Source organism: Lepidochelys olivacea (genome assembly GCF_965140295.1).
Source record: "Lepidochelys olivacea isolate rLepOli2 genome assembly, chromosome: 1".
Lineage (NCBI taxonomy): Eukaryota > Metazoa > Chordata > Testudines > Cheloniidae > Lepidochelys > Lepidochelys olivacea.
This window is the reverse complement of record NC_140411.1, coordinates 259,071,143-259,098,275: the sequence shown is the minus strand read 5'-3', so window position 1 is coordinate 259,098,275 and position 27,133 is coordinate 259,071,143. Positions and strand designations below refer to the sequence as shown.

The following is a 27,133-nucleotide window of genomic DNA, read 5'->3' as shown; positions in this document are numbered from 1 at the left end:
TTTGGCCATTTTTTTTCAAGACTGAGGTGCTATTCATAAAATGGGGGGACCCCAGTGTCTTCTAGCTCTGTGGTCAAGGTGCTCCCCTGGGATTTGGGAGGTTCAACCCCCCCTCGGCCCGAGGTGAAGAAAGGATTCAAACTTAGCGCTCCCACCCTGCAAGTGAACACCCTAGCTGCAGAGCTATGGGATAATCTCTGCTCCAGCTCCTCTGTTGAAACTGTTCCTCTTTGTATAAATAATGTGCCATCAGAGAAGGGACTTGAACTTGGTTCTCCCATTACCTAGGTGAGTACCCTAACCCCCACGCTGTTCCCTCCTCCTCCTCCTCCTCCTGCCTGATGACTAGTCATTGTTATTCATTATAGCAACTCATGGTCATTCATAATGACAATGACTAGCCATACTGAGGGAGGATGACTCTGCAATCTGGTGGTTAGGGTCTTCCCACAGGATACGGGAGACCATAATTCAAATCCCTTCTCCACATAAGGGGGTGGAGGGGGGCGGAATTGAACCTGGCTCTCTCACCTCCCAGATAAATGCCCTCACCCCTGAAAGTTATAAACGGGTGAAAGTTATAAGGAGGGCACTTTCTTCTCCTGTTTTGTGAAGCCTTCTAAAGGCCTGAACCAAAATGTGTTGGGTCCCACACTGTGCGTTGGTCACCCCAAATGGATTTGGTTTCAATTTGCTGACTTTTTCTGTGATTGCTATTTTCAGATTTGATTCAAGCCAAACCATCGTTTTCCCTGAAACTATCAGCAAACCAGCGCATCAGTTATGCACCCAGCTCCACTCCGGACCTGCTGCACTTCCTGCTATTCCAGTCCAGCCCCACACTGCGACCACAGGGCTTTTGGTGTGTTGCCCTCCTGCCCTGACCTAGCTGCTATTCCTGTCCTGCCCTTGCAGCATCGCCACTCTGCCAACACACCCCAGTCCTGGCCAACAGAAGTCCCTCCTGCTCCAACCATGATCTCCTCCCCACCTCACTCCTGTTGTACGGCCCGTCTAACAAGGCAGGGATGGTCATTTTCTATGTACAGCACCTTGCACAATGAGACACCAGCTTTGCTGGCCTCTAGGTGCGGCTGCAATAATAAATTATAGCCCATTGCAGTCCTGGGAGCTCTCCCCCAACAGCTGTCAGCGTACCTCATGCCTGATCTGCAGCCCAGGCTGCGATTCCTGTCCCGAGACCCCCACCCCAGTCCTGATCTGCAAGCCCCTTGCCATTGCAGCAAAAAGATTCTAATCTGCACCCCCAGGGTGATAACAGCGGTGCTGCCGGCTTAGGCTGGGTCCCTAGGTGTTGCTTGTGCACCCTGTAGAGAGGCTGTGGCAGTGGGCTCACCACCGCTTTATCCGTAAGGTGCACTGCAGCACCTCCCACGCACACGTCTGCAGCGAACCACTGGCAGGGGACCGCAGTGTTGCAAAAGCCCTGCTCCAAGCACAGTGGGCATTTCAGCACTTAGCTATCAACTCTGCAACCTCCCTTGGTGCCTTCCTCTGCAGAGCCCAGCCTCCCTAGCCACAGCCCGCAGCTGCAGGGCTCTGAGACATGCGGCACCTGGGCCCAGCTCTTGCCCTCCCATTGGCTTTATTCACATGCTAGAGGGAGACAATCTGTCAGATTTCTTTCCCTGCTGCGAGATCATCCCCAAGCCCCTCACAGCCAAGAGCAGCCTGTCGAGAAAGAGAACTAGGGAGGAAGTGTGGTCAGCCTGCAAGGTCAGTGGGAAAGCTCAAAAGCTGGGACAGGAAGTGGTCAGAGTGTGTGTGTGTGTGTGTGTATAAAGAAATACACTGTATAATTGTCAAGGAGGGAGAGAGGCAGGAAGAAGTGGCCCATCGGACGGAGCACCGTTCCATGTATGGCCCACAACTGAAATAAACAGCGCCCCTGAGCCCTTATATGGTACTCTGCACCCAGAGATCTCATCAAGGTAGTTATCACCCCCATTTCACAGATGGGAAAACTGAGGGGTAGTCACCCAGTACCCCAGGGCTCCTCGCTTGCAATTCAGTGCCCTAGAGCCCGGACCATACTTGATTCACCGCGATTAGAATATAGGCAAACAAGAGTGAAGTTCACGGGCAACAGTGGCCAGACACCGAGGCAAGGCAACCCCAAGAGGGAGTCTCTGTGCTACTCTGTGGGACTAAGCTGCGTGGTACTAGCGTGACTACCCCTTTCCTCCCCTGACTCCTTAGCCAGACTCCACAGGGATCGAACCCAAAGCCCAGAAAGCTGCTTGCTGAGCTTCTGCACTCAGAGGCCCTAGGTGTAGGGGCAGTAGCGGAAGCTGTTGCACAGAGGGTGGAAACCCCCAGCAGGGGGCACTCCTGACTGCTATGGGATCCATTTAACGAGACCTCCCTGCCACTCCTGGCCTGGGATTGAGGACCCAAACAACCTGTGCACCATGGACTTTGGTAGCCACCCGAGCTGGCATTTAGTGGCGGGAGTTGGCAGCAGAGACACAGCCCGCAGGCCAACCCCGCTATCTCAGAGACACAGGGCTACAGCAGGGATTGGGATGGGAAAACCCCTCCCTCATGTTGCAGCCGACCGTTACTGCTACTTCCCAAAACCAACCATCTTCCCCGGCCCCCTGGGAGGCCGGCGGGGCCTCGCAGAGCAGCTTGTGACACACCATGCTGCAGCAGCCGCTGCAGAGGCTCCCACAGAAAACCCCAGGGGAAGAGGAAGTGGGGACAGTTACTACCAGTCAGCCGAGCCGCTTGGCTGCAAACAGCACTTGAACTTGGACCAAGACTGTTCAGTCAGGGGCCCCAGGAGTTCCTAGCAATCCCCTCCAGGGTGAGAAGGCTCAGCCCCGCACAGTCCCCTCCCGCCATCCTCCTTCAGCCTAGGAGCAGCAGGGGTGGCAGGCAGCACTTCCTGACATCAGCCTTGCACAGAAAAAGGAATTGAGAGAACGGGGAGGGGCATTCCAGTCCAAAACAGCTCCCAGTCCAGTGAGCCAAGACCATGAAATCCAGAGCAGCCCCTGCTAGGCAGCAAGAGGATTCGCTGCTCTCATTTGCACTGGAACTTGGTTCCTGCAGGGCAGTTCAGTGAAGGAGGTCCAGGGAGGCTCCTGAGTTTCATGGCTAGGCTAACTGAGCGTCAAGGCCAGGTTTGGGTTTGACTGCAGGTTTGGCTGTCGTAGACAGAGCTCAAAGCGGGTGGAGGGCACCATCCAGCCCCTGCCTCCCCGTTACTGGGGATCCAGGCTGTATTTGTCTAGGCTGTAGTGTGCTGACATGGGCAGAGGGAACGGGGACATTTCCAGCACGTTAGCACAGTGTTCTCCTCAGGTCCGGCTGCACTGAGAAGAATCCCCACATTAGGGATGGAAAAGTCTCCCTGGCACCAACAGGGGGCACTCACCTCAGCTGGGAGGGCGTAGGGACACTGACAGTGCAGGGGGCGGAGTCCCCATGGCTTACAGGTGTGGGACTCGCTGGTGACAGCAGGGGACGCTCTGCCCAAGCCTGGCTCAGGAAACACAGACATCAGGAAAGAACACTCTTTATTTCCCATAAATACAGCAGATTTCGCGCCGGGCGGTTTTTTTTAAATCCTTTTCCATGTACAGAATTTGCACCGAAAAAATATATATACAAGTCTGTTCGAGAACCAACAAGATCTGCAAAGAAAATCCATACAAAACCCCTGAAAGAGACCAGAAAAGAAAATAAGACACAGCAGAGCCCCACCTCACAGAGGCCTTCCCTCCCACTCCATGCTCCATCCCCCAAGCAATTCTGGTTCCCCCAAGACAGGAGCACAGCCCCACTGGTTGGCCTCTGACATTTGGATCCAGCCCTCACTCCTGGGCAAGGTCCCTATGCCGGAGCCCTCTTTCCAAAGCATCTCCAGGGAGAGGTTTTACCTATGACATGCAGGTCAGTTGGAAATAGACAGAGCCCTCCCAGCATAGGGCCTGAAACCTGCCTGGGGGTGGGCAGGGGAAGAGGGGTTAGTGCAGCCTGCAAGCTGATCAGCAAGGTGAGGGTGTGGAGGGCAAGGACGCTGCTTGCAGCTCAACTATTAATCCATCCGCTTCCCTCCGTACCAGCATCATGGTCCAGCAGATACCAGTTTTGTGTCACAGTGATTGAACTGCTGGAATCCCTGATGCACGGAGACAGACCTGCCCCTTATGTCAGTCAGACAGATCAGGAGTTTCCCATCTCCCTCCAAAGAGCCCACTGGAAGCTGTGCTCCCTCATCACTAACCTGCACTGAGTCAGCCCCTCCGGGAACAGTGCCGAGAAATGCCCCCTTCCCTTTCTCCCGTACCAACAAGTGGGGCTCTACCAGCAGGGAAGCAGGGTCCCCCTTTGCATTCCTCAGACAACTGCCTGCACTCTCCCAGGTAAGAAGCGGGTTGCGGGGGGACTCCCCTGCTGGCCCATCCTCACAAGAGGAAGGAAATAAAACCCTCAACCCAAGGAGTTCACATGGCGAGGTGGAAGAAGGGCCTTTAGCTGCTTCTCACCCCAGGCTCCTGCAACAGGTGGGGAGGGGAGCCTGCGGGTTAGAACAGCCTGGCCCAAGCGCAGGGGTGGAGACATGCTTAATACCCGCTCCTTTTCCTCACCGCTGTCCAAAAAGGCCACGCTGCTTTCTTGCTAGTCTTTCTCGCATATGGCATATTGCCCCCCTGCCCCATCACGCCCCTGACCACTCGCTGCAGTGGGACAGGGTCTGACGGGGCACGACCAGTTCAGAACCCCCTTCCCCTGCTCGAGTCAGCGGCTGGGAGCCAGGATGCAGCCCAGGTGCCATGGAACTGAAGAACTCCCTGCCGGCATTACACAGCCTCCATGTCACAGAGCAGCCAGCCTCCCCAGCACAGCTCTGCCCCTGGGCGGGAGCCAAGGACTCTGGGAAACCTGCCCCCAGCAGGGACGGATGCCTGCTCTGCAGTGAAGGGTGGTCAGGGCCCCTCGCCCAGCCCGCTCAGCCTGCTCCACATGGATTCTTGGGGTGATCCCATCGTGGGTAGGGAATCATGACGGGGTAGGGAGAGACAACTTGGGGCCCAGCGGCAAATGGGGAGCCCCCAAAGAGTTACCCCAAGAGGTACCAGAGCAGAGTTTGCTAGGAGTAGGGACTGGTTGGAGAATCTGAAGCAGCTCCAGGGTGGGGAGCAGCAAAGGCCCTATATGAGAAGAGGAAGGAGGATCTCTGGATTCTGCCTCCAGGCCAGGGTTCGTTAGTGTTACTCTCAGCTGATCGCTACGCCTGCTGCTGAAGGGGAAGCGGGGTTAGAAGAGGAGCAAGATGGAAGGCTGGATTACAAGAGCAGGGAAGATGATCAGAGCAGCTTCTTGCTCCATCCCCCACCCCCACCCTGTACTGAGCCGACACCCTCCTCCTCTTGGCTCTGCTCTCATCCGCCGGCCTTCACGCACACTGCTGCTGCCCTGGTCCCCAGTGGCTAGTTCCAGAGTCAACGCGCCAGCCCCAGGGGACTCCAGTCCTGCAGGCATGCGGAGTCCTTGGGATTCGGGAAAAGCACCCTAGCCGTGGCCCTAGAGGCTGCCCCAGGACTCTGGAGGGGGGAACTGGTCCACGTCCCCCATTTCATTGTAGGTTTGCTCCCCCATGGTGAAAGTCAGCTTGTATCGTAGTCTCACTTTCTCCTGGGAAGAGAAGGGAAACGCGGTCAGGAGGTGGGGCTGCGGGGTGTGGTTTGAGAGACCCACACACAGGAGGGCACAAGGGGCTCGGGAGAGCTGGCGTGAGCATGGGAATGAGAGAGGGAGCTGCAGGTCAGGGAGAGAGGCGTCAGCCCTACCCGGCACAGGGAGATGCTCGCCCCAGGGGGCTGTGTGCAGCAGGCGAGGTACCCTTACCTTCTGCGGGTTGGCGAGCAGCAGGACTTGGGTGATGGCAGTCGGGTGGACAATGGGGTTAAATGCTGGGAGCTCTGTCCCCGAGGGCGGCTGCAACTTGACCTTCATCACCTGTAGTGAGAGGCCGGGGGTGTCACCATCCGATACCTCCAGAGGAGGGCGATAGGGCCCAGCAGTCTAAACCCAAGTGTAGACACTGCCCCATGAGGGCAGGCACCCCCACCCGAGCCAGAAACTCCCCAGAGGGCACTCAGTCACTCCCAGCCCTCACTGGTAACCTAGCTGCCCCACAGCTCTCCCTGCCCACTGATCTCAAAGCGCTTCCCAGAGGACGCGACACATCGTCGCCCTGCTTTACAGAGAGAGATGCTGAGGGGAAGTGACTTGCCAAGGTCACCCAACAGGTCAGTGGCAGAGCTGGGACTAGAGTCCGGATCTCCTGGCCCTCTTCACTGGATCATGCTTGGCCCCTGGACCAGAGATTTCCATCCACCGGGTGCGGAGGAACACAGCTATTAGCCGTGGGGTGGGGAGAGGAGAAGGAATGAACTCAGCCCCTAGCTTGGAGCCCTCCCCACCCCAAATCTGCCTTCATTACAGCGTGCAGAAACAGACTGAGGATCTAGGGTTTTGCCCACCCACCCCGGAGCAGCCAAGCACCGAGATCACTTGGTTAGTGACCTGTCCAGACTCCTTCCTGAGAGAGATGGGCTGGTTCACTGACTACGAGCAGTGTGTGGACCATTCCCATTGCTGTGGGAGGGGCGGGGCGGGGTGGGGCAGCAGAAACACAGCCTTTGCAGGCTCCCAAGATTGGGTCAGGAGCAGTAAGAACTTCCCGACCCCACCCCCCAAGGGGATCCAGCCTTCTCCTCCCCCTGTCCTGGGGACGCTACCTTGGGGACAGCAGACTGAAAGACGATGTTGCGGATGGGCAGTGGGGCCGTGCTGAGCATGGAGATCACCACCACCAGCATGTCAGGCCGCTCGGGCAGAGAGTCTCGGGCAAAGTGGAAGAGGACCCGGAAGCCGTGCTGGTCGTAGACCGTCACTGGGAGGATGCTGCCTGCAGGGAGGGGAGGCCAGGGAACAGCATCAGTAGGAGCAGAGAGATGGGCACTGGGCGGAGCCTATTATGCTACACAGATGTGGGATTAATGGAAACCCCCAAACGGGACACCCAACACCCTGGGCCCTCTCCTACACCCAGTCAGGGGAGGATTCCTTATAACCCTGCTGCCCTCAGGCAGCAGTCCCCTCCCGCTCACTCACTCGGTTTGATGGACTCCAGAGGCACTGTGATGTTCGCCAGCGAGATCTCCTGGGGGGATGTGGGAGTGGGGAGCCCCAGCGGGGGAGGCATAGCTCCGGCCGGCGTGGGAGTGGTTCTCGGAAGCGTGGCAGGGGCAGGCTGCTCCAAGGGAGGGGGTAGGGGGGCTGCAGGGCTTGAGGAGACGCTCCGGAGCAGGGTGGGGGTGCCGCTGGTGGCAGCCACTGAGGTACCAGAGCTGGTCTTGTTCTGGAGGTCCCGTAATGTGAGCCGGGGGGGCGGCTGCTTCTCCCTGGCGGTGGAAGAGATAAGGGAGCAGGCCATCGGAACAAGCGCATGGTGCTTGGAAGAGGGCAAAGGAAAGGCCGGCTGATCCCGTCCGTTCCTCACCCCCGACCCTGGCCCTGGCTCTTACCATCGGACTTGCTGCGACTCTGGAGGCAGGGACTGTTGTAACAGAGTCTTCCCCAGCAGGTCCAGGTCATCCAGGCCACTGGTGACAGGGGAAGGGCCCGGGGCGGATGTTCCTGCCTCTGCTCTACGTGCAGGAGCAGCTGGGATGGAGGGCAGGCTGGGCTCACTGCTATCCTGCAACGAGAGCCAGAGGGCACTACAGCAAGGGATACGCCTGGCTCAACAGCCAGCCTGTACCTGGGATTTGTACAACACTGCTCCCCAGCACTCTGGGCCTCTGCTCCCTACACAGGCCCTCCGCCCCCACGCCACCGTCCGCGTCACACACACGCCAGCCCCCCCTTTTGCCACACACGCCACCGTCCGCGTCACATACACCACACCCCCCTTGTGCACCACACACCACCATCCAATTCACACATGCTGCATCCTGTGCCCCACACGCCGCCATCCCCATCACACACCACCGTCTGCGTCACACATGCTTCACCCCCCTCTGCCCCACACACCGCCATCCGTGTCACACAGGCTGCATTCTCTGTGCCCCACACGCTGCCATCACCTTCACACATGCCGCCCCCCCACACCACTGTCCACATCACACATGCCGCTCCCCCCTTGCCCCACACACCGCCATCTGTGTCACACATGCCGCTCCCCCCTCTACTCCACACGCCGCTGTCCCCATCACACATGCCGCACCCCCCTCTGCCAACACACTGCCATCCTGACCACATACGCCACACCTGTGCCCCACACACCGCCATCCACATCACACATGCCACACCCCAGTGCCCCATATACTTCCAACCCCGTCACACATGGGGCTCCCCACTCTGCCCCACGCACACCACCGTCCCCGTCACACACGTCACACCCCCATGCTGCCGTCCCCGTCACACACGCCGCTCCCTGGTGCCCCATACGCCGCACTCCCTCTGCCCCACACACTGCCGTCCCCGTCACACACGCCGCTCCCTGGTGCCCCATACGCCGCACTCCCTCTGCCCCACACACTGCCGTCCCCGTCACACATGCCACACCCCGTGCCCCACACGCCGCCGTCCACATCATACATGCTGCCATCCGCGTCACACACGCTGCACCCCCCTTTTGCCACACACGCCACCATTCCTGTCACATACGCCACACCCCCCTTGTGCACCACACACCACCATCCAATTCACACATGCCACACTTCCTGTGCCCCACACACCGCCATCCCCATCTCACACACATGCCGCTCCCCCCCGCCCCACACACCGCCATCCACATCACGCATGCCGCACCCCCTTCTGCCCCATGCACTGCTGTCCAGGTCACACACACATACACACTGCTCCCCCCTCTGCCCCACACCACTGTCCACTTCACCCATGCCGCTCCCCTCTCTGCCCCACACGCCGCCATCCCTGTCACACATGCCACACCCCAGTGCCCCATATACTTCCATCCCTGTCACACACGGGGCTCCCCACTCTGGCCCACGCACACTGCTGTCCGTGTCACACAAGCCACACCCCCGTGGCCCACACGCCGCCGTCCCTGTCACACCCCGCACACATTCCTTCCGTCCCCATCACATATGCAGCACCACCCCCTCTACCCCACCATTCCCAGTGCGTATACATCAGCGCCCCATGTAACCATAATGCCTCATCTTGACGGTCTCCTCCTCCCTTTCTCACTAACTACTGCCCCTCTGCGCTAAGGCCATTACCTGGAAACTGTTCCAGCCACTGCTGTCCACAGCCTGGGGGGACGGGTCATTCAGCCCTGTGAGAAGGAAAGAGCCAACGTGAGAAAAGAGTCCGTGGGTAACTGAAGCGGGGGCTAACAGCCTGAGAGGTGGGCAGCTGACAATCAGAGCTGTGTGGGGTGGAGAAGACATGCACAGATGGAGGGCCAGAAAGAAAGCAAAGTGCCCCTAGTTTCCAGCCCTATCAGGTCTGGTCACTCCCCACTCTCTATCACCTTCTTTCTCTGGTTCCAGGCTACTCAGTCGGCCTTCAGCACAGAGGGGACAGGCAGGGACCCAAGAGAGCCAATGGCACAAGGTGGCCCCTCAAAAGGAGAGTGCTAACGTCACTTAACGATCCTACCCGCCAAGGCAGACGGAGGACAATCACTAAAGGAACATCTTCAAAGCCCCTAAGTGATTTAGGAGCCTATGTCCCATAGCAGCCTCCTTGGGAGCAGCATTCCCTGGGATCTACTCTGCTTCAGCAGCCTGCAGTGTCTGTTGGCAACATATCAGGACAAGGCAGCTCCCCGGGACAACGTCAGCAGCCCCAGCGACAGAGTGCGGGGCCCTGGGGCAGAGATCCCCACCCCTCTGGGTTCGTAACCATTAGCTCCTGTGCTACGCTGGTGTTTGTGCTCTAGAGGTTTATTTCACTCTAGGAAACAAGAGCTGCTTGTGAAGGGCCCAGGTGCTTGCAAGGCATGAAGACTCAGAAGCGAACAGGGGCAGTGCAGAGCAGTAACCTCTCAGCCTGCCAGGACAGGTCTACACTCCCAGGCTGGGTAGACAGATTTGTGCTCGTGGGGCCGAGCTCGGGCGCTAACAGTAGCGGTGTGGATGTTGCCGATCAGGCTCTCACGCCCACGTGACCCCTGGGTCTGAGCTCGGGGCGCCAGCCTGAGTCTCTGCTGGAGCCACAACGTCCCCACTGCTATTTGCAGTTAGCTCGAGCCCCGCTAGCGCGAGTCTGACTGCCCTGCCCAGGTGGGGCGGCTTGCTGCCAGCTGCAGTGCAGACATATCCCCCTGCCCCCCCAAAACACTCTCAGCCTTTTGCACCAGCAGCTCTCCCTCCTCGAGGTGCTGCTCGTCTCCAAACCACTCAGTAACAGCTGAGCGTTTTCTCCCTCCTCACCGAGAGACATGAGCTCGTCATCCAGCAAGGAGACGGAGCTGGCTGGGTCAGGCACAGGGAGCATGGAGCCACCCGACAGGGTAGGTAAGGCTGGGTAGGAGGGGCCCGGAGCTGGCATGTCCAGTCCTGACAGGTCCAGGAGTGCTGAGGTGCTGCCTGTAGGGAGGACACAGAGGCTTTGACCACTGAGCAGCTGTAAGAGAGAAGTCCTGTCCCCCCCTTTCCCCCCCGAATCTTCTCACTCTGCTGGGAGCTGGCTTGGTCACCAATCCGCCTTCTTACCCCCGCACCCCTCTCCGCTCCCCCTTCTGGATTCAGCCTCACCCTGAATCTCAGTCTCTGATCTCCCCCTCCCAAAGCACTTCCTGCATGTCATCTGGCTCATCAAGTGTCTTCCTCATCCCAGCTTCCCAGTTACCCTGCTCCAGGCCCCCGACCGCACCCTTCCACCTCCTCTGGGGCCGCACGACTGCCACCTCCCCTGGCTGGATATCGCCCTTAACTCCCCTCCCTCCTTGAGGGCTCCTCACCTTGGAGGGGGCCGGCCACAGTCTCTCCATTGATCTCCTCTCCTCTCACAAGCTGTTTGTACAGGTTGATCACCTGGGTCAGGTTGTCATTGGCCTGCAGGATTTCCGCTGCAATAGAAGGGGAGGGGGATTTGAAGGCAGAAGAGGAGGTGGGGTGTCAAGTGGCAGCCCAGCCACATGCCCTGTCCCTCTACAGATTGGGGCAGAGGAGAGCCAGGGAACTGACTCTTTGCTTTGGCAAAGAAATCTTTGTTATCGCAGCCCCGTGACCCAGAGCAATCGCTCATTGCCCAGGTTATCCTCCAATCTGCCACACACCCCTCCACCATTGCACTTTCAATGGCATGTTCTTAAGGGGTGAACGTAGGTTCCCCTGATTCACTGTGTGGCAACGCACCACGCACAGCTGGGCTTCCCCCAGCACGCGCTTGCAGATCAGCCCCCCTCATCCCAGGGGGGTGGCACAGCGGAAAGGGTGGGGACGGGGTGCAGGCTGCCTAGCAATGCAATGTCAGCCACAGCTGAAGGGGAGGTTCACTGGGGCCCGGCGGAAGGGTAAGCGAGGGAGGCCGTGCTGCGCTGGTGGGTGGCTCAGCTTACCTAGCGCCTCGTCGTTGTCCTCTGTGTCGCTGGCGAGCCGGAAGAGCATGGGCCTCATGCGCTCGCAGCGCTGGTACAGCTCCTGGGGGAGAGAAAGGGGGCGGAGGTGGGCGGCGGGGAAGCGCTTGGGAGGGGAAGGGGAAAGGGAGATGGCAGGAGCTGCAGAGTAAAAACCCACTTCACCCTAGGGCTCCTCTACCTCACCCTGGTGTGAGACACCGAGGGAAGGGACTCTGGGGCAGCCCCCGCCCTCACCTTCATGAGGTCCTCGCTGCTCTCCGTCGTCTCCCCCTTGCTGTAGCTGGTTACCATCTCTGTCAGCAGCTTCACGTTGTTGTTCACCTCCTCGATGGCATTCGTACGCTTGGAGATCTTCTCCATTCGCTTCTGGTCCTGGAGCGGGAGGAGCAGATGGGTGAGGGGGGTCTGACGTCCTCCCTCCCCACAGGTTGGGACTGGGACGGCTACGATAGCGGGCACAGAGCGGCTTCCCCCTTCGAACAACATCTGGAGAGAGCAGGGGTGGGAGGGGCTCCTCCTGGAATGGTTTCAGCTTGGGTGGAGAGATTCAGTTTACACTGGTGACTATCCAGCACTCACTGCATGGCACAGGGGCTGGGACTGCACCAGCAGAAGGCGCCAGAGCAGGGTATGTGCTCCAGGAACGCCCTCTGTGCCCATGTCCCATGCTCCCCTCCACCTGATTGGGAAGAGCAGAATTTACTTCCAAATACCAGGGATCTCTCTCCTCACCCCCCTATTGGCCCCCGCCCCCTTTGTCATGGGAATTGGGATCCCTTGCTTGTCAGGTCAATATGGGGATGCAAGCACACTGGCCATATCCTCCACCCCATCCCAGGACCTCTTTGCATCCTGTGCCAGGCTTCTGCTCCCTGGGGGGTGGGCGGAGGATAAATCGTCAGAGCCCCTTCCCTGGTGAGAGCCTGTACGAGGAAATTCACCTCCTGAACCATTTCCTTGATGAGCTTGTTGGCAGCCCGGAGGTCCTCAGAATGGGAGCTTTTCAGCAGGCGAGCCAGCATCTGCAAGAGAGAGAGGAAGGCATGTGGACTGGGGCAGAGAAGGCAATTCCAAGCCTAGGTCGCTGGCAGCAGGGGTCACTCGAAAGCAGATGGTTCCCAGACAGACTGTTCTGTTAACCCAGAACTAAGGCTGGGGGATCGCTGGTAAATGGAACTCCCAGGCCCTCAGCACAGGGAAGACCCTGAACGTTTGAGAGTCCAGTTAAAGGGCCACAAATGACCTCAAAGGCGAGCAGCAAAGGGAAACATAACTGGGCTTGTGCCTTTGTTTGTGTGCTTTTTTCTGGTACATACCAAAGAACCTCAAAGATCACCCAACACGCCACACAAACACATTTTTTTTCCGGCTTGTTTTACTACATTAGAAATTCCGGTCTTGTCTGTCCCGGCAGATGGTATGGGGAGCTGGAGAACGACTTCCCCAGCACAGAGAAAGTGAAACCCGATTAACAGAGAAAAGTGACACCTGACAGAAGGGATTTTCCCTCAGGCCCAGTCTACACACAGTTTTGGTCCTAGTGCAGCTATGCTGGCTGGGGGAGTGTTTTCCCTAGTACCAGGAATGGCAGCACAACCCCCTAGAGTGGCATTTATACCATGTTAAAGGCTCTTACAGTGGCCTACCTTACTCCCCATCCCATACGAGACTAGCCATACAGGTCAGCACACAGCACAGTTACACTGGTATAACTACATCCACGCTGGGGGGGAGTGGGAGCGAGAGTGAGTGAGAGCATGTGTGTGTTTGTGGTTCAGCTTTAACTCTACCAGTATCGGCAAAATACCACAACTCGTGTGTTTAGCCATGCCCCAGACTCGTTAAAGCATTGCTTTCGTCAATGCCAATGAATAACCCCCTGGGAGTAAAGCTCTCTCTGTTAGCTTCCGACCCAGTGCCCTTCCCATAGGGACTCTGAAAGCTCCTGGCACACCCATCCACTCACCCTCACACCCACACTTTGGAGTCATCACCAAGTAGTTGTTCCAACAAGAGGTGACTTTCAGGAAAAGGGAGAAGGCCACTTTTCCAGACACTTCTCTACAAACTTTGTCTGATCAACACTGGACCCTCCCGCCAAGTCTTCGGTGCAGGGCGCTGCACAGTGAAGAGCTGGGATCCCGGCCTGGCTGCCACTGGAAATGGCAGGACCGCCTTGACTATGGAGTTGCTGCCAGAGGAGCCTGATTCCAGCTCTCCCCGTTTTAAGAGCATTGGCACTGCCAGAGCGGAAGAGAGCCGTGGCTTATCCGTCTGGTATCCCAGCTGTGAGGGAGCCAATGCTGGATGGTTCAAGGAAGGGTTAAACAATTGGGCCAGAAGTGTCCTGGGGGGAGGGAGAGGAAGAGTGTCTGCGCTCTGAGCTGCAATCAGTTTATGCCACGTGGCAAGAGGAGCCATCTCCCCGGTAATATTAGGGTGGCTGCTATTCATTCATACGAGTGTCAATGCTAGGTCATACTAGTCCCCTTGCTATTGCCCTACTCACTATCCAGTGGCATCAAGTTCAATAGGTCAAACAGCAAGTCTCTCTCTTTCTAAGGGCCCAATTCAGAGCCCACTGACATCCGTGGGAATCTCTCTACTGGTTTCTTTTGGATCACGCCCTAAGTCTGTTCCCTTCCTGAGCACAGCACACAGCAGGAGAACGAGCTCCTGGTCTTGTTGCTGCGCCAGCCTGCCCCACGGGTGGAGATGCAGGAAAGATGCACAGATGCAGGAAAGCCAGGCCTTCTGCTCCTCCTCCCACAGAGCCCTCACCTTGGACTTCTCCTCGTCATCAAAGATGATGTTCTTGGGCCGGGGGGGAGGCAGGGGCAACGGAGCCTCGTCCGGCAGCTTCGGGTCGCACTTCACGATTCCTGCAGGGGAGAGGAGCAGAGACATCAGCAGGCCCAGCCCTCACCTTACTGGGGCAGTGCTGGAGTTACCAGATGGCTCTTCTGCTACCCATTCTCCAGGAAGCCCTGCTCTAGGTCTCACACAATGGACATCTTCTTTCACTCTGGCTGGGCCAATCCAGCTCTGAGTCAGGTTTAGGGGTGGGGGGCATGCTCCACCCACCCCCTGCTCCAGCTGTGCATTGTCTGCAGCATCTCCAAGTCCCCACTAGCAGGAAATCATCCCAGTCATTCCATGCATCACATGTCCTGGTCTGCCATAACCCTATTATTCCTATGGCCCTACCTCTTATGAAGCCATATCTGCTGAGGGCTGGTGAGGAAGAAAGATGTCACATCTCCCTTCACCCCACACAGAGGTCAGACCACCAGTGACTTTCAGGAAAAAATCCCTCTTGTTGGGATTGCTCCCTCCGGCCTCTGAACTGCACAGCCCATACAGCAGCTAGACCAGGCCCGAGCACGGAGAAGGCTAGAATCCAGCCTGGACCCAGCTTCTGCCACAGCAGAGGAAGGCCCTTGCCCCAAAGGAGATACCTGGCTCTCACCTTGTTTCTTCAGCATCTGATAGGCCTCTGTGATCTTCACTTCCTGAGGCAGCCCCAGTGTCCAGCTGTACATAAGCTCCAGGATTTTCAACTTCACTTTCTCAGGAGTCCGGCTGCCTAGGTACTGAGGGGAGAGGTGGGCAGAGCTGATCCACACACGGCCAACCTCTCAGGGAGAAGTGAGATGGCTCCCAACGGACAATGGAAGGGAAGGAGGAAGTGAGTAACGGCCCTTGCAACATGCCCCTTACTGTGGCTGGCCTCCAGCACAGGGGGGCTGGGAGGGTGGGTTAGGCCCTGAGGGCCAGAGTTTATATGAGATCCCAGTCAGTACCAGCCAGTGTGGGGCAGCCCTCAGACACAGTGAGATGAAGGGCCAGTTTAAGTCCCATCTGCCCGGCAGGGGGAAGGTGCATACGGGGAGATTCCTCTGTAGAGGAGAGTTTATAGTGGCCAACAAGAAGCTGCCTTGCTATGTCCCAATGGATCACAGAGGGAGGTAAACTGAGTCCCCCTCCACCAATACATTCACTCCCAGCAATGGCCTCCTTTGGGAGCACACAGAGAACGTAGATCTGCACAGGTTGGGGATGGGGGAGTTGGGAAATCCCTACCCCAGCTCCACCTCTCTCTATGTCCTGCGCTGGCTCCTCCCAGCCTGACACCCAGCCCTGCCAATGGGGTGCTGGCACCCACCTTGGGTGACACCACCTTGATGAGCTCGTTGAGGAAGCGGAACTTGCCCACCTCGTCGTGGAAGCGCTTGCCGCAGTTCTTCATGCAGGTCTCCAGCACCTGAGAGAGCAGAGGCCGAGTCCCAGTCAGCAGGTGGAGGAGCCAGCTCCCCTTGGCAGGACTGACCCCGCAGAACGAGGGAAAGGGAAAACAGGCCCCACATCCTGGCTCGTGGGGTCAGGGTCACCGGGGAGGGACCCCCTGGGTGCCTCTGTTGCTCCCTTCCATTTCATATCACAGGTGCCAGCCTTCTGACTGAGGGGAACAATCTGTCCCCACAAAGGGTGGGTGCAGAGGCGGACATGGTTGCCTGAAACACACAGCAGACCATGGGAGGGGAGAAACAGCTGGTGGGAATGTCCTCCGGGCTCCCTCCCCCACCACAGAGAGACAAACAGTGAACCTCCATGCTCACGTGTGTGTGTATCCATCAGAGACACGGAAAACACGGGCACTCACAGCAGAGGCATTCACAGCACTAGCTCGGACTAGTCTATGAGGGGCCTGATCCAAGGCCCTTTTAAGCCGCGCCCACTAATTCCCTCTGGGGTAAGATTCCCGCACTTCACCCATGCGCAGAGCTCTACCAGCCCTCCCTGACAGCCTGGGCGCACCAGGGCTTTAGCTGAGCAATACGGGAGAGTCCCCACAGCCCAAAGAGCAAAACAGGGCACCCCCCACCCTGGCCTTTAATGTGTCTAACCCGTCTGGAGAGCCTCTCCCTTACCGTTAAGGCCTGGATGGCTTCCCATTCCTGCGGAGACTGGATCTTGTGAGCTAAAAGTCGGGTGGCAAGCGGGGGACTGGAAGAGGAAAAAGCACAGTGGTTGTAGGGAGACAGCGTGACCTAAAGGATACAGCTCTGGACTGGGACTCAGGAGACTGGATTAATATCCTGGCTGTGCCACTGGCCTGCTAGGTGACCTTAGGGGAAGTCACTTTCCCAGTCTGTGCCTCAGTTTCCCCATCTGTAAAATGGGGGCAATAATACTGGTTTCTATTGTAAAGCACTTTGAGATCTACTGATGAAAAACCTCTATATAAAAGCTAGGTATTATTATTATTAATGAGAACTGGACCTGCATCTCTCCAGGGTACACAGGTCTTGCTCGTACCACTGGGTATTCACCAAGTCCTTACGGGGCCCCTGAATGTGCTTGGGGCAAAGGGGCTAGTTTTAGCACACGACAACTTCATTAATTAACTGGATCTCAAAGTCCTATACAAATCTCTGTAGGAATCCTTCCCTGCCCCACTAATGCAGCTGCGATTCCGCACAAGCAAAGCTACACAGCAATGTCATAATTGGGGGGGAGGGGGGGAAGGCGGGGGAAAAGAGTGATCTCCCAGTGTGAAACTTTAAAGGCACTTTCAGGTTGGCAGAATGTAACTATCTTTGTAGGAATTTGGCCAGGACTCCTGTTCTAGCAAAAAGAGCCATGGGCCAGAAGCAACCAGGACCTCAGTTTTACATCTCATCAAGTAGCAACATCCCCCCTCTGCTCCCCCAAACACCATGGCAAGCGGAAGTGCTTGAAAGATATACTGAAAGTACACCTTAAAAAGGGAGGCATCAATCCAACAAACTGGGAGGATTTGGCGCAGAACAGAATACAGCGGTGCCACACCATACCACAAGCCACAGCTCACTTTGAGGAGAGCAGGCGTGCTCATGAGACAGAGAAGCGACAAAGGAGGAAAGAAAAATTATGTCTCCTCCAAAATTACACCTGTCACTTCTGTGGGAAAATCTGCAGGGCACCAATTGGGCTCCTCAGCCACCTAAAAACCCACCAATGAACCCCCTTGGCACCAAGGGGCAGCCAAAGAGGAGCAAGGCACAGTACCGCCTCAGAGAGAAGAAAGAGTGCCACGTACTGGGCTTTTATGCCATTTCCTGAAGCAGAAGGACTTTTACCTGAGAGGTTCTCCCTGATTCAAGCACAGACTCGGAAGGACCCTGCTTAGCTTATAAGATTGTGCATTTGGAATCTAGGTGCGTAACCTGGAGCTGTTAGAGCAGTGGTTCTCAACCAGGGGCACACGTACCCCTGGGGGTACGCAGAGATCTTTCAGGGGTACATCAACTCATCTAGATATTTGTCTAGTTTTACAACAGGCTACATAGAGAGCCACGGCCTTCCCTAGCGTGGTGTGGGGCCCAGGGCAGAAGTGACGAATCTCTGGCCAATCCCAAAGCGCAGGGCCCGGAGCAGTCGCCCTCATTCGCCATACCCAAGGGACGGCTCTGTAGAGAGCACTAGCAAAGTCACTACAAACTAAAATGTCATATAGACAATGATTTGTTTATACTGCTCTATCTGCTATACACTGAAATGTAAGTACAACATTTATATTCCAAGTGATTTATTTTATAATTACATGGTAAACATGAGAAAGCGAGCAATTATTCAGTAATAGTGGCTGTGACACTTTTGTATTTTTAGGTCTGATTTTGTAAGCAAGTAGTTTTTAAGTGAGGTGTAACTTGTGGGTACCCAAGACAAATCAGACTTCTGAAAGGGGTACAATCGTCTGGAAAGGTTGAGAGCCACTGTGTTAGCGGGAGGAAAGAGAAAGAGTGTACTCACCCTTCTAGCTCCTTATTCAGCTGCTCACAGAAAGCATTGATGCTGTCCCAGTCCAGATCCTTGTTGAGAGGATTCGTAGCCCTGTCTGGATGTGAGAGAGAAGAAAAGAGAGTATCCTGTCAGAAAGAGAATCTCCCACCCAGTGAGCATCAGCCACACAGGTTGTAAGGGTGGGGTGTAATATCAACTCCACCCACTAACTCATGAGTCTGGCCTTTCACAAGCTGCATTAACAGAGGCTCACACTGAGGGGAGAGCAGACCCTCCGCATGCCTCCCCCAAAGGGGTCAAAACTGGAACTGAGATGGAAGTTCGTGAAATACCATGGCAGGAAGTTTGCAAACATTACCTGCAGATGAAGTCAAGGTGGGGGAGGGGATCAGAGCCACCTCACAGAGAATCACTGAGGTGTAGGGCTAGAAGGTACCTTGAGAAGTTATCAACTTCAGCCCCCTGCACTGAGACAGGCCCAAGTAAACCTAGACCATCCCAGACAGGTGTTTGTCCAGCCTGTTCTTAAACTTCCCAAAGTGGGGATTCCACAACCGCCCTTGGAAGCCTGTTCCAGAGCTTACCTACCCTTCCAGTTAGAAAGTTTTTCCTCATATCGAACCTAAATCTCCCTTGCTACAGATTAAGCCCCATTATTTCTTGTCCTACCTTCAGTGGACATAGAGGACAAGTGGTCACCATCTGCTTTATAACAGCCCTTAATATATTGGAAGACTATTATCAGGTCTCCCCTCAGTCTTCTGTTCTCTAGTATAAACATGCCCAGGTTTTTTAACCTTTCCTCATAAGTCAGGTTTTCAAAACCTTTTATAATTTTTGTTGCTCTCCTTCCTGGCTATCCAATTGGTCCACATCCCTCCTAAAGTATGGTACCCAAAATTGGACCCAGTACTCCAGCTGAGGCCTCACCTGTGCAGAGTACAGCAGTACAATTACTTCCTGTGTCTAAGGGCTTGCCTACACTTAGTGATGTGTGGTGATCAATGCATCGGCGGTGGATTTAGTGGGTCTAGTGAATAAGAAGCACAAGGGGATTCGATGGGAGAGTGTCTCCCTTTGACATAGCGTAGTGTGGACCCTGAGGTACGTAGATCTAAATATGTCAACTTCAACTACGTTAGTCATGTAACTTAGATTGATCTCCCCCCCGTAGTGTAGACAAGGCCTTACATACGACACTCTTGTTCATACACCCCAAATGACATTAGCTCTTTTCACAACTGCATCACCTTGTTGACTCATTCAATTTGTGATCCCCCAGAGCCCCCCAGATCCTTTTCAGTAGTGCTACCACCTAGTTTCTCCCTATTTTGTAGTTGTGCACTTGATTTTTTCTTCCTGAGGTACTTTGTACTTGTCTTTATGGAATTTCATCTTGTTGGTTTCAGACAAATTCTCTACTTTGCCAAGGTCCTTTTGAATTCTAATCCTGTTCTGCAGCATGCTTGGAACCCCTCCCAATTTGGCGTAATCCACAATTTTTATAGCATACTGTCCACTCCATTATCCTTCATTAATAGAGCATAAATGAATGATGGGACTGGATCTGGATCAGAGTGTGGGTGGCAGGTGGAGCTGTATTGTGGCAGTACAGAGGCCCCAACCAGACATCAAGGCCCCACTGCACTAGGCACTGCACACACAAATATGAAAGGAGAGACCCTGCTCCAAAGAGTTTATAATCTAAAAATCTAAAATGTATGATTGAGAGACAACAGGTGCACACACCAAAGAGATAGAGGAGCACAAGTTAACATCAACAGGATAACAAACTGTGTATCTGAGCGTGCAGTAACTTGAGAACAAGCCTAAAAAGAAAAGGAGTCCTTGTGGCACCTTAGAGACTAACCCATTTATTTGAGCATATGCTCAAATAAATGGGTTAGTCTCTAAGGTGCCACAAGGACTCCTTTTCTTTTTGCGAATACAGACTAACACGGCTGTTACTCTGAAGCCTAAGAGAGAGGGACACTGACACCCCACAGATCAGAGTTGGGGGCGGAACTGGTCACGGCAGGGGTGGGCGCGTTTGGGGGAGTAGGGGCCAGGTGGCGGGGGGCAGGCGGCAAGGTGGGCTCTCTGGCTTGGCAGGGGTGGGGGCGATCGGCAGGGGTGGATGGCCTACGGCCCAGCTGAACTGGAACGTGCTGTGGAAGCGATCAGAGAGTGGGAGGGGTTTGATCCGGATCACACGGAGGCGCCGACGGAGGGACGCTGGGGGGGGTTGATCCGGATCATACGGAGGCGCCGACGGAGGGACGCTGAGGGGGGTTGATCCGGATCACACGGAGGCGCCGACGGAGGGACGCTGGGGGGGGGGGTTGATCCGGATCCCCGGGAGGCCGGGGCCGCAGGTGTCCGCGCGGAAGGCCCCGTTGCCCCCCAGCCCCACTCACTGATCCACGACTCCAGCGTGTCCGGCTCCATGGCGGCTCGTGCGGCCCCCGCCGCCCCTTGGCTTAAAAGGGCAACGTCCCTTCCGCCCTCCCCGCCCGGCGGCGCGGAACCATCGAGATCGGGGAGAACCGTCTAGAGCGCCGCTACGGAGACCATGGAGCTCCCCACGTCCGCATAGAGCGTCTCAGGAATCACAAAGCCGCGCGACCTTCCGCTAGAGCGCCGCCGCCTGAACAATAGAGTTGCCACCTCCCCATAGCGCGTCAGCGCCGCAAACCATAGAGCTCGGGACGGGAGGAGTCCGCCGCGCCACGGGCCAACAGAAGAGACGAAGCGGAAGAACTGTCTGGAAGCCGTTGCGGTTGTGCCATAGAGACCACGTGGCGGCGCCAGAGCGTCGGGAACAGGACGGCGCCGTGGAGCCCAACTTCCGGGAGGGCTTTTGTCCCGGTGGCTGGCTGGCTGCCGGAGACTGGGGCCGGAAGGGCACGGGAGAGGAGAAACGGGAGAGGAAGGGGAACTTCCGCCTCGGGGCGCGTGTCCTTTAAAAGGGCGTTGGAGGGGTAGCGGGTGGCGATGTAGGGCCCTTGGTACCGTCCACCCCGACCCCCTCGGGGAAATGGACTCCTCCTCCTCCTCCTCCCCCCCCCCCGCTGCCTGGGCCAGGCGTGGTGGGGGGAGGGGGCGGCGGCTGCCGGGGAGTTCTGCGCAGGTGAAGAGCAAACCCGCCCCGGGAAGCGGCAGCCTGGGGAACTACCGGCCACAAGGCGGGTCCGGGTCAAGCGCTGGGGTTGGCTTGTGGAGCCACAGCTCACCCTGAAACAAGGGGCTGACAGGGCTGCACGTTCTTGTGCTCTGGGGGTCTCGCCGGTCTGTGGCTACTGGGGGGTGGGGGCCCCCATCACAGCCTGCGGGGAAGGGCCTCGTATCTTCACCGGGATGTTCCTGCTCTCCTTATACATATCCTTTTCCCCCCCCACCACCTTAACTCTTACCCTGTTCTTGGGTCTCAGCGGTGTCATGTGGCAGTGAGTTCCACAGGCTATGGTGGTTTGTCTGGGTGTTAAATAAATTAATCAGTATTTACATTTTCCTTTGGAATGTCCCACATTTTAATTTCAGCGAGTGGCCCCTTGTTCTTGTGTTATAAGACAGGGGTGATAGAAGCTTTCAATCCCATCCACCTTTGCTATGCCATTCATTATTTGATATACTTCTGTCATGTTCTCTTTCTAAGGTGAACATCCTCAAGCTTTTCATTCTCTTTATACGGAATTTGTCCAGGTCTTTGATCATTCTCGTCGCTCTTCTCTGAAACCCTTCCGGCTTTGCGCTATCCTTTGTGAGATAAGGTGCCCAGCACTGCACTATTCAGGGTGAGGTTGACTTATATAAAGGTATCATTATGATTTTTGGTAATACTTTCCATCCCATTCCTTACTAACCCTGTTAGCTGTTTTTGACCACAGTTATGCATTGGGCAGAAGTTTTCATTGAGTTGTCTGTGATAATGTCCAGTTCCTTTCTTGGGTTAATGAGTGAATTTAGAATCCTGTGAAGTATATTTCCCCTGCAATGTGCAGGTATTTCTCCTGCAATGTGTGCCTTTTAACACCAGAGTTTGTTTGCTCATTCATCTAGCTTGGTTAGCTCTCTGGTCCTGACTAACCTAAATAACTTTCCTTGCAACAAAGCGTGTTGCCAACTGTCCACATATCTGTTCAGGGGACACCATCATAGGGCCTAATCACATCAGCCACACTATTAGAGGCTCGTTCACCTGCACATCTGCCAATGTGATATATGCCATCATGCGCCAGCAATGCCCCTCTGCCATGTACATTGGCCAAACTGGACAGTCTCTACGTAAAAGAATAAATGGACACAAACTAGACGTCAAGAATTATAACATTCAAAAACCAGTTGGAGAACACTTCAATCTCTTTGGTCACTCAATTACAGACCTAAAAGTTGGTTTCAGAGTAACAGCCGTGTTAGTCTGTATTCGCAAAAAGAAAAGGAGGACTTGTGGCACCTTAGAGACTAACCAATTTATTAGAGCATAAGCTTTCGTGAGCTACAGCTCACTTCCTCAGATGCATATCGTGGAAACTGCAGCAGGCTTTATATATACACAGAGAATATGAAACAATACCTATTCCCACCCCACTGTCCTGCTGGTAATAGCTTATCTAAAGTGATTTCCAGCACAAATCCAGGTTTTCTCACCCTCCACCCCCCCACACAAATTCACTCTCCTGCTGGTGATAGCCCATCCAAAGTGACAACTCTTTACACAATGTGCATGACAATCAAGCTGGGCTATTTCCTGCATAAATCCAGGTTCTCACATCCCCCCCACCCCCATACACACACAAACTCACTCTCCTGCTGGTAATAGCTCATCCAAACTGACCACTCTTCAAGTTAAAATCCAAGTTAAACGAGAACATCTGGGGGGGGGGGTAGGAAAAAACAAGAGGAAACAGGCTACCTTGCATAATGACTTAGCCACTCCCAGTCTCTATTTAAGCCTAAATTAATAGTATCCAATTTGCAAATGAATTCCAATTCAGCAGTTTCTCGCTGGAGTCTGGATTTGAAGTTTTTTTGTTTTAAGATAGCGACCTTCATGTCTGTGATCGCGTGACCAGAGAGATTGAAGTGTTCTCCGACTGGTTTATGAATGTTATAATTCTTGACATCTGATTTGTGTCCATTTATTCTTTTACGTAGAGACTGTCCAGTTTGACCAATGTACATGGCAGAGGGGCATTGCTGGCACATGATGGCATATATCACATTGGTGGATGTGCAGGTGAACGAGCCTCTGATAGTGTGGCTGATGTTATTAGGCCCTGTGATGGTGTCCCCTGAATAGATATGTGGGCACAGTTGGCAACGGGCTTTGTTGCAAGGATAAGTTCCTGGGTTAGTGGTTCTGTTGTGTGGTATGTGGTTGTTGGTGAGTATTTGCTTCAGGTTGCGGGGCTGTCCGTAGGCAAGGACTGGCCTGTCTCCCAAGATTTGTGAGAGTGTTGGGTCATCCTTTAGGATAGGTTGTAGATCCTTAATAATGCGTTGGAGGGGTTTTAGTTGGGGGCTGAAGGTGACGGCTAGTGGCGTTCTGTTATTTTCTTTGTTAGGCCTGTCCTGTAGCAGGTAACTTCTGGGAACTCTTCTGGCTCTATCAATCTGTTTCTTTACTTCTGCAGGTGGGTATTGTAGTTGTAAGAAAGCTTGACAGAGATCTTGTAGGTGTTTGTCTCTGTCTGAGGGGTTGGAGCAAATGCGGTTGTATCGCAGAGCTTGGCTGTAGACGATGGATCGTGTGGTGTGGTCAGGGTGAAAGCTGGAGGCATGCAGGTAGGAATAGCGGTCAGTAGGTTTCCGGTATAGGGTGGTGTTTATGTGACCATTGTTTATTAGCACTGTAGTGTCCAGGAAGTGGATCTCTTGTGTGGACTGGACCAGGCTGAGGTTGGTGGTGGGATGGAAATTGTTGAAATCATGGTGGAATTCCTCAAGGGCTTCTTTTCCATGGGTCCAGATGATGAAGATGTCATCAATATAGCGCAAGTAGAGTAGGGGCTTTAGGGGACGAGAGCTGAGGAAGCGTTGTTCTAAATCAGCCATAAAAATGTTGGCATACTGTGGGGCCATGCGGGTACCCATAGCAGTGCCGCTGATCTGAAGGTATACATTGTCCCCAAATGTGAAGTAGTTATGGGTAAGGACAAAGTCACAAAGTTCAGCCACCAGGTTAGCCGTGACATTATCGGGGATAGTGTTCTTGACGGCTTGTAGTCCATCTTTGTGTGGAATGTTGGTGTAGAGGGCTTCTACATCCATAGTGGCCAGGATGGTGTTATCAGGAAGATCACCGATGGATTGTAGTTTCCTCAGGAAGTCAGTGGTGTCTCGAAGGTAGCTGGGAGTGCTGGTAGCGTAGGGCCTGAGGAGGGAGTCTACATAGCCAGACAATCCTGCTGTCAGGGTGCCAATGCCTGAGATGATGGGGCGCCCAGGATTTCCAGGTTTATGGATCTTGGGTAGTAGATAGAATATCCCAGGTCGGGGTTCCAGGGGTGTGTCTGTGCGGATTTGATCTTGTGCTTTTTCAGGAAGTTTCTTGAGCAAACGCTGTAGTTGCTTTTGGTAACTCTCAGTGGGATCAGAGGGTAATGGCTTGTAGAAACTCGTGTTGGAGAGCTGCCGAGCAGCCTCTTGTTCATATTCCGACCTATTCACCTAAAAGTTGCAATTCTTCAACAAAAAAACTTCAAAAACAGACTCCAGCGAGAGACTGCTGAATTGGAATTAATTTTCAAATTGGATACAATTAAATTAGGCTTGAATAAAGACTGGGAGTGGATGTGTCATTACACAAAGTAAAACTATTTCCCCATGCTTATTCCGTTCCTCCCCACCACCCCTGGTTCCTCACACATTCTTGGCAACTGCTGGAAATGGCCCACCTTGATTATCACTACAAAAGGTTCCTTCTCTCCCCCCCACCACCCCGCTCTCCTGCTGGTAATAGCTCACCTTACCTAATCTCTCTTGTTACAGTCTGTATGATAACACCCATTATTTCATGTTATCTGTGTATATAAAATCTCCCCACTGTATTTTCCACTACATGCATCCGATGAAGTGAGCTGTAGCTCACGAAAGCTTATGCTCAAATAAATTTGTTAGTCTCTAAGGTGCCAGAAGTACTCCTTTTTGCAGATACAGACTAACACGGCTGCTACTCTGAAACCTAAATAACTTTGTCATCTGCCAGTGTTGCTACCTCACTTCTCACCCCATTTCTAGACCATCAATAAAAATATTAAACAATAAAGGACCTAGTACAGAATTTTGAGGTGCCCCACTGTTAACCTTCTGCCATGATGAAAATCAATAATTTAATCCTAATCCTTGCTTTCTGGCTCTTAGCCAGGTTTTTAACCAGGACTATATTTTACCCCTTATCCAATGACTGCTTTGCTTCTTTAGTAACCTCGTGCTGAAGTCTAAATAAATCGACAACTGGTTCTTCTTTTTTTCACTGCTTTATTAAGAAGAATTCTGGTAGAAATTTTAGAGGCAAGGTATTGGAGTGGTTTGACATCATGTTTGATCCAAAAGGGCAATTCCAATATTTGTTCTCAATGTCTCTGGTTGCTGGTAGGCCAATCTTTTTAGTGATGTGGGCCGCAGGCATAGCTGTGTGGCACTTCCACAGGCAACATACAAAAGCAAAATGGCATCCTCCATGTGGTTTGACCTCACATTTAATGTGCGAGGTCACACTTTGCAGAGGATGCTATTTTGCTTTACAAAATGGTGACCTCCATACAGCATGATCATGCAGTACAGTGTGTGTGTGTGAGGTGATGCTGCATGGAGGATCCCATCTTGTAGAGCAAAATCATGTGGGGCTGTACAGAATCATCCCATGGGCTGGATTTGGACCACAGGCTGCCAGTTGAACCACTCATAGCTAATGTACCCTCTCCTCTCTCTTGGGCTCAGAAAACATTGTGTGTTACTTATTGCACAGATCTGAAATGATGCAGGTGCAGCTTTAGCATTTCCTTCCTCTGGTTTATTTAAAGTACACACTCCAGGAGCAATGCCAGTTTGGCCACACTGAGCCTGAATATTAAGATATTAGAGTTCACACCATCTGCAGGGCTGTAAAATGACATCTACTGTAATGTATGTGCAAGGGGCTGAGTCACAGATGCTGCTGGAAGCTTAAAGGGATACTGACCTGAAATCTAATCAACTTAAAATGAGTTAGCAGTAATTTCAGCTACTAAACTTGCCTGAGTTCCCCTGGAAACTGGCTTTCTGAGGACATTTTTCTATCTCAGTATTTTCCTTCTGTTTCTGTGGAGACACACAAGGAAGTTAAATCCACAACTGATTGAATATAGAGAGGGAAAACTGAAACTGACTGCCCACAAAATGCTGCCAAATGTGTAAAAGAAGCAGAATGAGGGAGACATTCTTTTCTCCTCCCCTTTCCCCTTAACAAAAATTATTTGTAACCTATTAAGTATAAAATTTTCAAACTGAGTTTTTTAAGTGAATGGTTTCCCTTTCCCTTTGAATTTTTTGAGGTCTTCAGTCTCACTGCAGTTCTCTTACATTTAATTTACTGTAAAGAGTGAGAGCTCGTTGTAGGAAATGAAGGTTTAAAAATATAAAAACCGGAATGTGAGCTGCTTCCCGTCCTGGTTTACTTTAAAGTGGCTGGATACATCATTAAACAGCATTCCTTTCTCTTTTAATTTGGAATGTACTTTTTCCTCCTTGTTTGAACAGCTGCTGGGAAAAATC

General features: G+C 54.0%; 1 protein-coding gene across 1 annotated transcript; it reads right to left on the bottom strand.

The window, feature by feature from the left end:
* Positions 1 to 3,528: 3,528 nt before the first annotated feature.
* Positions 3,529 to 21,830, bottom strand: GGA1 (golgi associated, gamma adaptin ear containing, ARF binding protein 1). Its single transcript, XM_084631719.1, has 17 exons — positions 20,797 to 21,830; positions 18,389 to 18,473; positions 16,525 to 16,600; positions 15,759 to 15,857; positions 15,063 to 15,186; positions 14,375 to 14,475; positions 12,535 to 12,615; positions 11,828 to 11,965; positions 11,573 to 11,654; positions 10,973 to 11,080; positions 10,443 to 10,598; positions 9,285 to 9,340; positions 7,566 to 7,738; positions 7,153 to 7,442; positions 6,777 to 6,946; positions 5,881 to 5,991; positions 3,529 to 5,667 (listed from the first exon to the last, which is right to left on the bottom strand). Exons 1-17 carry the CDS (start codon positions 20,825 to 20,827, stop codon positions 5,557 to 5,559), a joined length of 1,992 nt encoding a protein of 663 aa, XP_084487845.1. The 5' UTR covers positions 20,828 to 21,830; the 3' UTR covers positions 3,529 to 5,556.
* Between the last annotated feature and the right edge of the window lie 5,303 nt (positions 21,831 to 27,133).

What these genes read in the sequence shown, in the direction of transcription:
- GGA1 (XM_084631719.1), bottom strand. Translation starts at nt 20,827, where the DNA reads ATGGAGCCGGACACGCTGGAGTCGTGGATCA. An exon ending in CTGAATAAGGAGCTAGAAGG is followed by an intron (nt 16,601 to 18,388) that starts GTGAGTACACTC and finishes TTCCTCTTCCAG; the next exon opens with TCCCCCGCTTGCCACCCGAC. An exon ending in GGACAACGACGAGGCGCTAG is followed by an intron (nt 11,081 to 11,572) that starts GTAAGCTGAGCC and finishes CTTCTATTGCAG; the next exon opens with CGGAAATCCTGCAGGCCAAT.